The 16758-nt window shown below is 36.9% G+C and overlaps 1 protein-coding gene across 2 annotated transcripts in view; it reads right to left on the bottom strand.

The window, feature by feature from the left end:
* Mtpalpha (monolysocardiolipin acyltransferase Mtpalpha) overlaps positions 1 to 16758 on the bottom strand; it is a 370336-nt gene that overhangs the window by 133214 nt on the left and 220364 nt on the right. For both annotated transcript variants that reach the window (XM_090373365.1, XM_090373366.1), the window contains one exon: positions 4297 to 4463. In XM_090373365.1, the coding sequence (XP_090229491.1) occupies positions 4297 to 4463 (167 nt within the window). The remainder of the gene's footprint in view (positions 1 to 4296; positions 4464 to 16758) is intronic.

Below are 16758 nucleotides of genomic sequence, written 5' to 3'. Positions count from 1 at the left end.
AATGTAAACTCTAGAGCAGAAACAGAATGAAATAAATAAAATTATCACAGAAAAAAATATAAATATAACACTATATAACAAATTTCTAAATGGTTCTGTTTATCTGCATTTCTCGGCATTTTTATTTTTTGAATTTGGCTATGCTGATTCTGATTGATTATGACCTTAGTTGCTGCTATTATCAATGGTTTGCCAGAAATAAAAAAAAAACGGTATAAAACAGGGTATAAATATTTGCCACACACACACACACACACACACACACACACACACACACTTGGGTTAATGGAAAGGAAAAAGGAAAAAAAAAAAAAAAAAAAAAAACAGCCAGAAATTGGAAACCTCCTCCTTAAAACTACACTTATGAACATCAGCTTTTTGTGATCAGTGTCATCAGCCTGAACAAGGTATCAAATATGTTGCCCATCGTGGATTCATCCCACCTTCATTGGTACCTATTCACCACTGTTTATATGTCCAGATAGAAACTCTCCCAATGTGCTTCACCAATGTCACTCAGATTTGGTCTGAAAAATATAGGTGAGAGTGCAATGGAGCTTCTTTGAGATTCTGTGTCCCATTTTCCCATAATTTTGAATGCATTTTCCAGATAGTGCTTTGCAATGTTTACTCTTAATGCCACCAAGAAAGCCACACTGAAAAATGACTGCCAAGCATTTTGTTCAGCATCAATCATTCTGTCTTCGAGTTCTTGTAAAGACAACATCTGCATGATTTGTGGACCAACAGATATGCCACCATTCACTTTTGCAACAATCTTGGAAACAGACTGTATATCCCTGAAGATGTCACCCTTCAGGATCTAATGCTTTAAAAAAATTGTTTGACCAATCTCAACTGACTATGAAATTATGGAAGTAAGAATTTATTGTAAAAGGGGGATTTTTACTATGCTGCGTGCACCATGCCGCACCTCAATTCTGGCAGACCATTTCATCTCCCATCTCCTATAGTGCTGATCTGCTGTTCCAGAGGCAGAGAAAGCAAGGGAACTCAGTGAAACTACCCTACAAACCTAGGAGCACAGCATCTTGAAGTTCTTACAGACAGATGCATAGGGCAAAAGTAATATAAGTACGCTCCCATTATAATATGCAGGTAGTCAATCTTTATGAACTTATAAAAATTACTATTGTAACGAACTAGGATTTGCATATATTTATTAATAAAATAATTTAAATAATACAACAAAACAAAAATATCCGAGAGATAGAAACTTACAAATATTTGTTTACATCTAGACCTTTTCTATATAAACTACGAAGAAAATACATATAACAAAAATAAATAAAAAAAAAAAAAAATCACAGATAGTTTATGTTTAGATTTCTAGAATAAAATTATAGAAACAAAATATTGAGAAATATAATATACAGTACTTTTAACATTATAACATAAAATAAAAATATGTAATGAAGATGTATTATTTTAACTGAATTTTTCTGACTTTTGCAAAATTATTGATTTTGCTAAAGCAAAATCATCAATAATTTTATCATAATTTATGTGTGATTTTCAATAGATATAATTAATATGTTGGTTAGTGGACATAAACGATATGTCTAGTTGTTGATTTAAGGTGATTCATAAGAACAACCAAAATGCATTTAATTTCAATACAAAATTTTTGTTCGGCAGATAAATAGAAATCATCTGAAGATTTGTAAAGTGTCATTCTTTTTTTTCCTTCTTTCTTCTTTCATCTGGAAATGTAGCTGGTATATCCATTTTTTCTACTGTGGTAGCAGAATATCTGGCCCCTCCATAGCCAGGTGGGCAGGAGCAGCAGTGCGTAGCACACGCTTCTTGATTAGACCGGAGTTCGAGCCCGTGACCACCAAATATGGAGGATGCGGAAAGGTCAGGGAATGATCACTGCATATTCCCGGAGCGATATGGCCTTAGTTGCTAATGCTCCTAAAAACCAAATAAAAGCAGCATATCTGAAAATATCTTGAAATTCACTTTCCTGTATTTCTTGGAGATTTTTTTTTAACCAATCCCTATTAATTGGGACCATAGCACAGGTTGACCAGAGGCTATCCTCTGGTTGACTAGAGGCTATTATCTGTGTCGGGAATATGCCTTAATATTCTGACTGGTTATGGGGAAGCAGTGGGGCAGGGCGACTTCTCAGTATATGGGATAGGTGGCTGCATAGGTTCTAAGGGCACCACTTACATTGTTGAATAGTAATCCCTTTAACCCTTAATTCATGCTTTACAATTGCCTAAGGCCAGAGGTGGGAACCTTGCCTACAAAGCTGACTCTCGTAATCCGATCATTACATAGAAATTTTCTATTCTACGGAAACTATTTTAAATGTAATTACCAAGAGGAATTAAAAAAAAAATTCTCCATACCAAAGTTAGTTAAACAAACGTCCAACTCTAAATCAAAAACGGAGCAATTTTAAAATACACAACTGGTCTAGTACGCCCTTAAAATCCTGCACCTGGGGCTCGGGGCCCCCTACTCACCCCACCATAGTTCCAGCTCTGATGAATAGAGCGTGCAACAGGAATCACTGCAAGCATATTTCCATTGTGAAGCAACACAGCTTTCAAACTTTTACTTACACCATCTGTGAAAAGAAGCCACCTCGATTGTTACGAACATCAATTTTTGTTTTATAAAAAACAAACAAATCACAACTACAGCACAGAATTTTGGAACAGTGTAAAAATGTGCATAAGTGATATGTCTTTTCCTACATGTGAAAGCCTTTCATTTGGGATTCAGTATATTCCAATCTTTTAAATGAGATGTCATGCATTCTGCACTAAATCTGGTTAAACACAAGTCTCTCTTACTGTTATCCAATTCTTACTGATTAGGGAAATGTGGCACTTTACTTGAACAGGCTTCTCACGTAACCTCAATTATTATTATTATTATTATTATTATTATTAGCCATATAGTGCAAGGAAGCCAGAGGCTTATGCTGCACCAGCCAAAAAAAAAAATTCCTGAGTTACCCTGAGAGAGAGAGAGAGAGAGAGAGAGAAAATCAGAAGTAGAAAGGAATCACCAAGAAAGAGAAGAATGATGATATCCAGCTCAGGACCCTGGGTGTGCCAAGCCCATACTCACTAGATGTGAGCCCCAATTATCCTGTTCACCAGATTCATCAACCAATTCTGAAGATCTTTTCTGGAAGGTGGATTTGGGAGGCTTCACTGTGTGAAAGCAGAGCAATAAGGTTGGCATACACTACAGCTTGTCCATTCACACTTTTTAAACTCTGACACAAGGTTTATGGGCTCTCTCCATATTCGAGGTATAGCAAAAGGCATACACTTATGACTACCACAACCCCCCCCCCCAATGTTGACCAGCAACACCACAGCAGAAATGAGGTGGCTATGATTTGTCTTGATCACCCATATGCATTCCAAAAAAGCTTCATATGCAATGCAAAACTAGGTGCCACCACTGATGTTATTCTTCACCTACTTTGGACTTATGTAACATCCACAAACGTAGTAAACAGGGAAAAAAAAAAAAAAGGCAGCAAATACTACAGGTTCTCATGTTCTGTAGTTTTGATATGCATGTATGTAATATATATATATATATATTACATACATGCTAATAGTAGTAGTAGTAGTGGTGGCATGTGATGCAAGGAAGCATGCTGATGCGTATGCAGCATCAGCCAAAAAAAAAAAAAAAAAAAAATCACACCATTCCCTCCAAATGCCTGTCCAGTTCCTCCTTAAATTTATTCAACCTATCAACTTCCACAACGACAGATGGAAGTTTGTTCCAGCAATTAACCACCTGCTGGCTAAAGGCAAATTTCTGCACATCTATTCTACATCTGTCTTTTCTTAATTTGAATTTATGCCCCCTTAGGTTCGTAATCTGAACAAGTGGAAGGATCCCATCAGAATTCAGCGTGCTCAACCCATTCAAGGCCTTATATATTATAAGTAACACTTATAATATATAAGTGTTACTTATTTGAAGTGTAAAAGAGCAGACAGCTCATGAAGATTTCATAATAAGAGATGTTCTTGTAAGACTGCAACCTTTGTAAACTTAATTTTACTTTACTGCATTTGGTTATGTATAGAAATTATGCATTCACATTAACTTATATATGTTCAGTTTGTTGTAGCCAGAGGTTTCATGTCCTAAACTTATACAACTATAAATAAATTAAATAAAGATAAAATAAAATTAATATCACGAACAGATGAATTGCAGAAAGCCAAATTGGTTCATATATTTAGTAAGCTAAATACTTGAAAATATAAAATTAAAACTTACCTAGGTTCTTTCTGAGGACTACCAAACCTGTTTTTCTTACAGAATGTCTGACCATTATAGAGGCCAATTAATGCTCTAGATTCAGAAGTCATTGCTAAATCCCCAAAGCCTAGAGATTCAGCTTGGAATCCAGGTGATGAACCTTTTTCAAGACCGATTTTAACAACCTGACAAAAAAATAAAAGGAGTTCATTTTTAAAATCTAACACTTGCTTCCCGGGAATAAAGACAAAATCTTCTAGCACACTAGTTTTACTAGGTGAAATGAGAGGCATAAATATCTTGTTCAACCAGATCATACTCTCCTATGAACATAGGATTTGCATTGACATTGTTCAGTGTATTTCCACCACACAAAAATGAACTGATATTGCCCCTCAGCAATCTCCTATTTGTTAGCCAAACACATTACCTGTGGAGAACCTCCCAGTGTGCTAAAGTATCTTAAAAGATCTCAGCATCTTCCAAAACAAATGCAACCTCGCTAGAGGAGACAGTTTTCTAGCCTTGGCATTCTTGGTCGGCCTGTTAATTAAATAGCAACAGGTCCTTGAAAATTAGGCTACCAACCTCTGTTTTTGAAGTTATGTATCCCTTAACTAGCTTTTAAGGCAAGATACATGAAAATTAAAAATCAGAACATGGTATAAAAATGTCTCTCACAAAATTTCTCAAAAGACACCAACTTTCTTACTATCTGAAGCAATGACTTGCTGTTACAATAACAGAACATGCAGCCACGGGAAAAAAAAAAAAAAAAAAAACAGGAGCATAGCTAGCTAAGACCATGTACCTTAGTTCAATAGTATTTTCATGTACAGTTTTCTCTCATATTATCTATAACAGGGGTGGCCAACTTAATTTGTGATGGAATCTACTTTTTTTTCTTCAAAATGTGCCACAACCTACCATCTCAAGAATTTCATTGCACATGTTTAAAAATTTAATCAGCACATATTGAAAAATGTTGTCTTTAAATTTAAATACAATTCAGAATTCTTATTTTAAATTCATACTTATTTAAATTTTTAATTTATGCAAAGTTTGTGTCTTCATGCCATCTGCTAGACTTTCAAAATCGGGGATATACTGTGATAAGGCTAACTGGAAAGAATCTTCTGTATGCAAGTCTGTAAGAATAGAGCAATTCTTTGTCTTTTATATGAAAAGGCCAATTCAAATAGATAGGTGGAACCAAAACAGGAATTTAAAAGTTCACTGCATTTTTTTACATTTAAGTACTTTTCTCAGCAAACAATTTCCAAAAGTCTTTTTCTGATGATCTGGCTTTTAGAAAGATATCGTTTCGCAATGTAATAATTTCATTTTAAAGTAATATTTTCTCCATGTTAAAAACCTCAGCGATTTATTCTGAAATTTGTTTTGAATCTAACATTAAATGGATAAGAAATATATTGAACAATGTCTTCAATTGTTTCAAAGTCATCCACAACTTCCTCAATTTCAGAAACATATTTATCACCATTAAATTCAAAAACAGGATATTTTTTCAAATGAACTTGCATATTTGCAAATTGATAGAATTTTTTTTCTTTGAGATCCTTAGCCATTGCTAAAAATTGATATTTATATGCAGAAATATTATTAATCATGCCACCCACATTTTTATTTTTTCCTTGTATTTCCAAATTCAGATCACTTAATTTACTGGTAAAATCTGCCAAAAAAAGCAGACCACACAACCACTCTGTATATTGTAGTTGCTGATAATCATCTCCCCTTTGATCAACAATTTTTTTTAAATTTCATTCAGCAAATTTCGAAATCTATATAGAAACTTACTCCTCCGACTCAGCGACCTCACATCTGTGCGCAATATCAGATCTGGTTCATTTTCATCGAGTTGTATTTTGAAAAGTATCCTTTGAAGAGATTGTCCTCTGATGGAATTCACAATTTTGAAAGCTATGTCCATAACACTTTGTATATAATCTTTGGCTGGCTAACATTTGTTGGTGGATGGTAAAAAACTGCAGCCATTATCAACCCCACTGCAGAATGGAAGCCTCCTCAACATTTCATGTTGAGGGAAATGGACCATAATCTGCCATGCTGGTCTAGTGCGAGTTGGCAGATCGTTGGTGGATGATGTAACTCAAAAAATCTGGACATTCACCATCCTTTTGGCTCCATCTGTTGTTATTGATATGAGCTTAAATAGTGGTAACTTAATTTTTTTTAAAAAAAATTTTGAATGCGTTAAATATATCAAGACCTCTAGTTCTTTCTTTTAACTAAACCACACCCAGAAGTTCTTCTCTAGTGGCAGAATCATCGAAAACCATACGAATAAAACTAGCAATCGAGCTGTATCACTAACGTCTATAGATTCATCCAGTTGTAAAGAAAAGGACACACAATTAGCAATATGAGCATGCAACTGTCTGCTCACATTTTTACTCATTTTTTCGATGCTTCGCATCACAGTATTTCAAGATAATTGCAGACATTAAAGAGCACTTTTAATTTCATTTTTGTTCTTAAAGTTTTCAAAAAGAGAATCTGTTATTTCTAAAAATGCATCTTTGGTGAACTGACCATCAGAAAATGATTTGCATTTTTTTGCAAGAAGATGACTCCCTTTAAATAATGCTACAGTTACTGCTTTAGATTGAAAATTAAGTGTCATGAAGAAATTTTGTTGCACGAATAATCTCGATTTAAGTCATTTTAATTTATTTTTTTTCTAAGGTCACAATTAGGCGGAAAATCCAATTGGTATTTACCATGGAGTGCATGAAGTGCCTTTCTAAATTTTCTTTTTTGGGTCTAACCACGAAAGTATTGCAAATCCAACAACATTTTTATTTTATCATTACGAAAAAGTATTCTAGAAAAAGTATTCTAAGATACATTTTACTCTTTTTCGTAGTATTCATTTTAAATCAAAGGGTATTAAATTAACGTATAAGCACTGTCCAGGTATTAATATTAAGTAAGCTAAATAAGAATTCGACACACTCACTATGCTCTCCACAACATAACTGCGTGAATTTTCACTAGACCACAGAGTAGTACTCTGTGCACTAGACAAGCCTAGTTGCTGCGTGGCAACAATGGTTGCCACTGCGTGGTTCCAATAGACGAGGCTACTAGAGACGGTCGTGTTCAAAGCCGCTAAGTGGATTTTTCTTATTTATTGATTTGAAATTATTGTTTTTCTAAAACTTTTGATTTAAATTTAGTAGTATAACATTATTTTGTGATTTTCTGATTAATTTGGTGTATTTATTCCTTACTCGGCCTTGTAATTGCATAAAAGTATCGGTAAGGGTTTCCACGTGTTTCAACTCCGCTACCGTTCGTAATTTTCCCGCCTTTGTGATACGATAGTTATATACCGTACTAGATAGCGTTAGTTGAACTTCGTTAGCAGTTAAATTGTACGTTTAAATAAATACGTATAACGACTTAGATTACAAACGTAATATAATTAATTATATTTAACATAATTAATAACATAATATAATTAATTATAATTAATTAATAAATTAATAGAATCATGACTCAGACCAGAGCAGCAAAGCAAAAGGCTCAAGCTAATGGAAGTGCTGTGGCTCAGAGCAGAACTGAGGGGGGCAGTTGTCCTCTGACTCACAGCCTTATAAAATGCACTGTTTGCTTGATGTTTGCAGAGCAATCGGGTACGGGACATGATACTGCCAAGGGGGATGTCTTTGTGTGTGCGCGATGCAAGGAGTGTATCGACATCAGGCAACAACTCGGCGTTCTTGTGGGCCTATATGAGAGCTTGAAGGACAGGGTGGATGCCCTCGAAGAAACTAAATTGAGGGGCCCATCAAGCTCTCAGCTGCCCACATCAACGCCAGAGCTTGCACTTGGGCATCGCGTGACACAGAGACAACCCCCAAGGCAGAATGCGCTGGTCCCGAAGGAACTAGTAGTTGTTGGTGACTCTATTGTCAGGGAAACGGGGAACATGCTTTGTAAAAAAGATAGGTGGAACAGGACCAGGGTATGTCTGCCAGGGGCAAAGGTTGATGACGTTGTAGAGCGAATATCATCTTTTAAGGGCACAAAAGGTGATATAGTTGTACACGTTGGCACTAATAATATTAAGAGTAGGAGACCGGCAGAATTACTTAACAAGTACAGGTCACTGTTGAACAAAAGCCGAGAATTAGGGTTGAATTTGAAAGTGTCTGCAATTCTGCCCAGACACGATAGGAGGGAGTATATGATGAGAGCCTTGTCGATCAATTCGGCCCTGGAAAGACTGTTCAAGGCTCAAGGGGTAGAATTTTTTTCAGCCTGGACTGTACTTGTTAACAGGAGAGATTGCTTCTACAGGGATGTGATACACTTAAATAGAAAGGGTGCAAGAATATTTGCTGATGCTATCGAGGCAGTGTTAGGTGGGTCGGAAAACTGCTAGTTGGGGGGGGGATACAAGGACTAATAGATTAACAGTAGCCACTGGCAGAGGTGGAAGTGATTCTTGCACTGCTTCTATTAGAATGAGCAGAAGCCTGAAAAACAAGATGCATGGTATTTCAGAGACTGCTGGGAGCCATTGCGGTACAAGTAAACACATGGGTTGTGTTCGGGTAGCTAAGAACAGAAACAGGTGCAGGTATACTTGTGTGTACACCAATGCTAGGAGTTTAGTAAATAAATTTGATGAATTTGAGGTATTGCTCAAAACATCAAAGGCAGATATTGTTGGGATATCAGAGACGTGGTGTCACACAGATATAAGGGATGCAGAACTGCAATTTGGGGAGTACAACGTCTACAGAAAGGATAGACAGGATAGGAAGGGGGGAGGAGTTATGCCATTAGTTAAGAAACACATAAAAACCAAGGAAGTGAAGCCAGTCGACATCGCTGGACAGTGCAGTGTGGAGTCAGTTTGGTGTGACATAAGCACTGGGAGATCAAAATTGAGAGTAGGAGTGTGCTATAGGTCTGATGACTCTGATGAGTATAATAAGGAACTGTACAGGGAAATAGAGTGGGCCAGTAAATCAGAGAGTCTTATAATGGGAGATTTTAATTTCCCAGATATTGACTGGAATTTGGGGGCTGGTTACTCACACACTAGCAGGGCTTTTGTGGATTTATTGGATGATTGTTTTCTACATCAGCATGTTCGTGAGGCAACAAGAGGGGGCAATACTCTTGATCTGATTATCAGTAGTGATTCTTCATGCATTAAGAATCTGCAGATAAATGAACCACTAGGTGGCAGTGATCACAGTGTGCTGAAGTGGGATTTACTTAAAGAGGTAACTACCATTAGGGGTAAAGGGAAGGGTTATTGCTTCCGTAAAGGCGACTATGATAGACTGAGACAGTATTTAAATTCTATACAGTGGGACCAACTGTATAGAATTTGTACAGCAAATTCAGTGGGACCAACTGTATATGTACAGCAAATTCAAAATGGGAAGCATTCAAAGAACTTATCTTGGAAGCTACTAGGCTTTACATACCAACTAAGAAATATTGTTCAAGGTTTAGGCCAAAATGGATGTCAGATGAACTAATGAGGCATATGGCAGAGAAGAAAAATGCACGGGATACTTACAAATTAACACATGACACAGAAGCCTATGATAGATACAAGTTGATATGCAACCAAGTTACAAAGGAGGTTAGGCAGGCGAAGGCAGATTACGAGAAATCCTTGGCAAGGGATGCAAAGAAAAACAGCAAAGAGTTCTTTACTTATGTAAACTCTAGAAGGAAGGGGATGAATCAGATTGGTCCACTTGATATTGATGGGTCAACTGTTGATGATCCTGCTCAGGTAGCTAACAAACTAAATGAATTATTTTGCATCGACATTCACACATGAGGAGTTATTCAGCAAGGGGAATGCCAGAGGTGTATTCAACTCTAGCAGTAAGCTACAGAATCTTGAAATAACTGGGAGTAAAGTGGAGGAGAAACTGTTGAAGATAAACACAAGAAAGGCACCCGGGGTGGATGGGATCTATCCAGTTATATTAAAGGAGGCAGCAAAGGAAGTAAACAAACCCTTAGCCATAATAATGAGAGCTTCCTTGGACTCAGGGGAGGTACCCATAGACTGGAAATGTGCAAATGTGACCCCAATTCACAAAGGAGGATCAAAGGCTGACACAAGTAATTATAGACCTGTGAGCTTAACTTCTGTTCCAGGAAAATTAATGGAGGCACTGGTTAAAGAAGCACTGCAGGATCATTTAGACAAGACTTCAGTTATAGCTCAGACACAGCATGGTTTTGTTAAGGGGAAGTCTTGCCTGACCAACTTGATTGGATACTATGATGCAGTCACAAAAGAACTGGATGCAGGGAATAACTTTGATATTATATACTTGGATCTTAGAAAGGCTTTTGATACTGTTGCACATGGAAGACTGCTACACAAATTGGAGCAGTGTGACATTGGAGGCAAATTGCTGCTATGGATAAAGGGGTGGTTGAGGGGGAGAAGACAGAGAGTGGTAATCAATGGACACTGCTCATCGTGGACTAATGTTATTAGTGGAGTCCCTCAGGGCTCAGTGTTGGGTCCATTATTGTTTTCTGTATTTATAAATGATATTGATGATGGTATATCAAGCTTAATGTCCAAGTTTGCAGATGATACAAAGGTTGGCAGGGTTGTCAAGGACACTACTGACACTATGCTGCTGCAACAGGATCTGGAAAGGTTGAGCAGATGGGCTGAGAGGTGGCAAATGAAGTTTAACATTGACAAATGTAAAGTACTACACATGGGAAACAGCAACCCCAGAGCAACGTATCAACTCTGTGGTACTACACTGACAGTGGTAGAGAATGAAAGGGACTTGGGGGTGGTTGTGCAGGCAGATATGAAGTTCTCTGAGCAGTGCAGACGGGCTGCAAGAGTAGCTCATGGAGTATTGTCAATGATATACAGGAATTTTTCCAGCAGGGATAAGGAGGTGATTATTCCATTGTATAAGGCAACGGTCAGGCCACACCTAGAGTACTGTATACAGGTCTGGAGGCCTCATTTCAAGAAGGATGTAGAGCTGCTGGAACGAGTACAGAGAAGGGCAACAAGATTAGTGAATGGAACAAAGGGGTGCTCTTACGAAGAAAGGCTTAAGTTTTGCAAATTACAGTGTCTGGAGACTAGGCACCAGCGAGGTGATCTGATAGAGGTGTATAAAGCCTTGAATGGTTTAAGCATGCTCAATGCTGATGGGATTCTTCCTCTAGCTCAGAAAAATCACCTGAGAGGGCATAAATTCAAATTGAGGAAAGACAGATGTAGGATAGACGTGCGGAAATTTGCCTTTAGCCAGCGGGTGGTTGGTTGGTGGAACAGACTTCCATCCCTTGTGGTGGAGGTTGATAGCCTAAATAAGTTTAAGGCTCAGCTGGACAGGTATTTTGAACGAACAGAGGGGTGAAGTGGAAGTGGGTTTTTTTTTTTTTTTTGGCTGATGCTGCATAAGCTTGCTTTATTGCATCAAATGCCTCTACTAATGGTAATGCTAACAAGAGTAATGTGGTTCAATGGATTTGTAATAAGCATATGCAGTGGGGCGCATAATAATAACATTTAGATTTTGACTAATCTATTTTTTATATATGTTCAAAATTCATCGTGATCGACCGAAATTAAAGCCTTGATCGACTTGTTGGTCACCCCTGATCTATAATAACATTCTGCCTTATAATTATTTAATGTCCCCACCCCACAGGCAGAATGAATATATTGTACTCTTGAGCATTCTGCCTTCTTAAGTTAATGAAAAGGCTCTATTTCAAGTTGAAACAACAAAAGTTCCCCCATACAAAGCACTCCAAATCCCTTACACAAAAGATCCATATCTGATATGGTCAGAGAACCCACTCTATTTAAACCCCTTGGAAAATTATTTTTTCATCAGAATGGCATGTTATGGTTCCTAAACTTCTTCCTCAACTCAAGGGTTATTATCATGGCAGAACAAAAAGCAAATTTATTCCAGAAATATTACAGCAGATATCTCTCAAGGAGGAACCCTTTCTGGGGATCCTGTTTACAGCAGAAATAGTATGTTAGCCCCAAATAAAAAAAAAACAAAAAAACCCCTAAACTAGATAAAGAAGAACACTAATTCCAACCTCAGATAAAAATCAATGTAGCACGGTTTGGGAAGATAAACTGATCAATTATTAACTATAAGAGAAGGAATAGAGTTCTCAATAGAGTTTCAGCACATACCAAAATCTAGGAATAACCTTTAATGGAAAAGTAACTTTCATCCTGACATTGTTTGTAATCAACTAAAGGGTGAGTCAGGATTATGTAAACAAATTTAATAAACAATAATTTGTGAATTAGATGGCCAATTTGTATTAATTCTTCTTTCAGATTGATTGAAACCCATAGACATGATGAAGAATATACAATTAAGTTTTCAATGAAATAAAAGCAATTCTAAGTTTCAACAGCAAAAGCTTAATTTAATATATAAAAGCAATTCTTAAATGGTGCTGGAAATTTGAAAATATTGTAGAGGTTCTGTGTGCATGAGAGAGACAATATGGAACAAGGGAACATACTTGTTTACTAATAACCCATCTGTGTGATAAATTTAAGGACATAGAACTGTACACAATATCAATAGAAGAAGCATCGGGATGAAAAGAACATCAAGAAATATCTAAAGCATTAAAGCTATAATGAACGCATTTAGATGTTTGCCACAGAAGTCAAGAAAGAAGACGCTGTTCATAAATACTGCAAATCAGTCAACTGAGTGTTATAAGAATCTCAGGAGACAAAGAATCTTAAAGGACATAAAATAAAGGAATGCATGCAATACAGGAAGCTGATCCTGAATGACAAACACAATTTTGTGTTCATCAATCTGGATCATTTATGGTATAGTCATAAAAATTGTGGAATCAGAGCTTTTGAAAATTCAATTGTATGGTCATATGAAGCAATATTCAAATTTAAAAACTAGTATGACTTTTTTTGGATTTACTGGTTGACTGTTTTCTGCAGCAGCATGTTAGAGAAACAACAAAAGAAGTAATACTCTTGATCTAATTATCAGCAGTGATTATTCATGACTCAAGAATCTGAGGATAAAAAAAACATTAGGTGGCAGTGATCAGAGTGTATTGATGTGGAATTTACTTCAAGTTGTAACTACCATCAGGGAAAGGATTTTGCTTTCGTAAAGGTGACTATAATGGTCTCAGACAGTTTAAATTCGGTGGAACCAAATAAAGGATGTTACCAACAGCAAATTGTATAGGAGAAACATTTAAGGTAATCATAGCTACTGGGTTTTTCACACATACTAAGAAATACTGTTCAAGGCATTGGCCTAAATGGATGTCAGATGAACTAAGGAGATATGTGGCAGAGAGGAAAAGGGCATGGGATGCATATAAATTAGCCTTCAATCAAGTCATACAGGAAATTATACAAGCTAAGGCAGATTATGAGAAAACTTTGGCAAAGCATGTAAAAAAAACAAAGAAAAAAAAAAAAAAAACTAGCAAAGACTTCTCTACTTATGTAAACACTAGAAGGAAGGGAAAGAATCACATCGGTCTACTAGATATCAATGATTTGACTATTGATGACCCTGCTCAGAATACCAACAAACTACCCTGCAGGAAATGGAAGTTCTCTCAAGTCAACTGGGTCAAATTTCAATCTTTTGTCACCCTGGAGTATTTTGAGTATTTTGCCTATACAATCACACACAAAGAATTCTTTAGGGAAGTGTATTCCAGAAGTTTATCAAACTCTAACAGGGAGCTACATGATTTTTTAATAACTGAGAGGAAAGAGGGGGAGATGCTGTTGAAGTTAAACATAAGAAAGGTACGGGAGGTGGATAGGATCTATCCAATTATATTTAGGGAAGCAGCAAACTAAGCAAACCCTTAGCTATAATTATGAGGGCATATCTGGATTCAGGGGAGGGACCCCAGGACTGGAGATGTGCAAATGTATCCCCAATTCACAAAGGGGGGAACAGAAGATGATGCAAGTAATTACAGACCCTTTAGTCTAACTTCTGTATCATGGAAAATAACGTACTCACTGGTTAAAGAAGTAATACAGAACCATCTAGACAAGACTGCAGTTATACTTCAGAAACTTCAGTTATACTTGGATTTGTTACGAGGAAATCTATTCTGGATGCAAAAAATAATTTTGATATCATATACTTGGAATTGATACTGCTTCACATAAAAGATTGATGTGCAAATTTGAGCAGTGTGGCATTAAGGGAAAGTTACTGCTATGGATAAAGGGAATGTTGGGTGGAAGAAGATGGAGAGTATTAATAGTGTAAAAAGATGCAAGAAAGAAAGCAAGCTTATAACAGTAAAAGCAAAACAAAAAAGCTTCCTTGAATTTATTCAAACTACCCACCCCATTGGAAAATATCCACAACAATGAAAGTTGGCTGATGTGCTGAAGCTCAGGCATTGCTTCAGCCAACAGCAGCACATCTATTCTACAACTATCCTTCCTCAATATGAATCTATGCCTCCTGATGTGCATGGTCTGAGCAAGAGGAAGAATCCCATCAGCACTGAGTTTGCTCAACCCATTGAAAGGAAAGTGCTCTTCGTGGACTAATGTTATTAGTGAAGTCCCCATTGTTGTTTTCTGTATCTATTAATGATTTTGAAGAAGGCATATCAGGCTTAATGGTCAAATTTGCAGATGATACAGAGGTTGGCAGGTTGGTAATGACAATAAGGACAGTGTACTATTAGAACAGGACATAGAAAAGTAAGGGAGATGCACTGAGAAAAGGAAGTTTAATGTTGACAAATGCAAAGTATTGCACATGGGTAGCAGTAACCCCAGGGTAACATACAAACTGTGTAGTACTAAATTTAGATTAGTGAAAAATGAGGAAGATCTTGGGGGTAATTGTGCAGTCAGATATGAAATTCTCTGAGCAGTGCAGACAGGCTGTCAGAACAGCTCATGGTTTTGTCAATGATATATGGGAATTTTGCTAGCAGGGATAAGGAGGTGATTATCCCATTGAATAAGGCAATGGTCAGGTAACATCTTGAGTCTTGCATGCAGGACTGGAGGCATCATTCTAGGGCAACGAGATTGGTGAGGAGGAACAAAGAGGTGCTCTTACCAAGAAAGACTTCAGTCGGCACCTGCAAACTGATCTGATTGAGTGTTTAAGGCTTAGGCTTTGAATGAACTGAGCAAGCTCAGTGTTGATGATATTCTTCCTCTCATTCAGACTATGCACACGACAAGGCATAAATTCCAAGTGAGGAAGGATGACTGCAGAATAGATGAAGAGATGTGCAGAAGTTTGCCCTTAGCCAGCACATGTTTGATTGCTTAAATAAAGTCAAAGAAGAACTGAACAAACTGTTGGAGGGGGATGGATAGGTGAAACGGAAAGGTGTTTTTTTTTTTTTAATTTTTGGTTGATGCTGTATAAGTTTGCTTTCTTAGATCATTTACCACTACTAATAACCCAAATGGACATGCGAATCATCTCAACTGTGTTTATCGGGCCAGTGAAAATCCTCGCCACACCTTGAAGGAAGATATTATCCTGCTAGCGACAGCTGTGTGATATCAATATCCTCTTGCAGGATGATCAGACCTTACAGATTTAATATTGCTGTGACTGGGTGGGGGAGGGGGGGGTATTGCAAAATTTGAAGGAATCACATATTACCCAATATCAGAAGCATGTTTTCTGATACAATGATGTTTTTTCACCTCCACATTTTCATCTTGCTATCCATGGCTGTTTGGACAGGGAATTTCATGAACAAAGGACAAGTCATGGAGAGTGCCTTTGAAAAATTTCTAAGGTCTCTGGACCTCAGATTTCATTGCATAGGAATACTTGAAAGATAGCGTATGTTCAAAATCAAAAACATGGGAAAGTCTGTGGGAGTGATGAAAAAAGATCATTCATGCATGCATGTCAGAGAAGGGCATTTTGAACATCTTAATAAGTGTTATCTTTTAAATAAAAAATTATTTAAATTCATTATCAGATTCACAAATTATGGATTGTTAAAGTGTGTATACATAATTCTGACTTACCTTGTACTCTGTATTCACAGAATATTTTGGTTATAAGTGAGTTGATCTCAGGCAGAGGAATACAATTTTTCTGAAAGTCAGACATGTTTTTATCAGGCCACACATAATACACAAATTGACCTTTGAACCCATGCCTGTAGAGATATATGATAAATGTATATGATGCAATATATGATTAACCATATGAACATTATGGTCAAAATAGTGAATTACATAAAAAAAAACAAAAATAAATAAAAACTACGAATAATTTCAGATGAGAACAGCCAGAGCCACAGCAAAAAATATTTTCCGTCTTATAAACAATTCCTTCTTCATCACAGCATGCTTCCACGTGTCATGCTGTTTCTGACAGCAAAGGATTTTGGCGAGCAGATGATTTACAACTATGACAA

The sequence above is a fragment of the Mastigoproctus giganteus genome, chromosome 5 (genome assembly GCF_048544385.1).
Source record: "Mastigoproctus giganteus isolate SK-2022 chromosome 5, ASM4854438v1, whole genome shotgun sequence".
Taxonomy (NCBI): Eukaryota; Metazoa; Arthropoda; class Arachnida; order Uropygi; family Thelyphonidae; genus Mastigoproctus; species Mastigoproctus giganteus.
The sequence above is the reverse complement of the archived record's forward strand: the minus strand, read 5'-3'. Positions and strand labels throughout refer to the sequence as shown.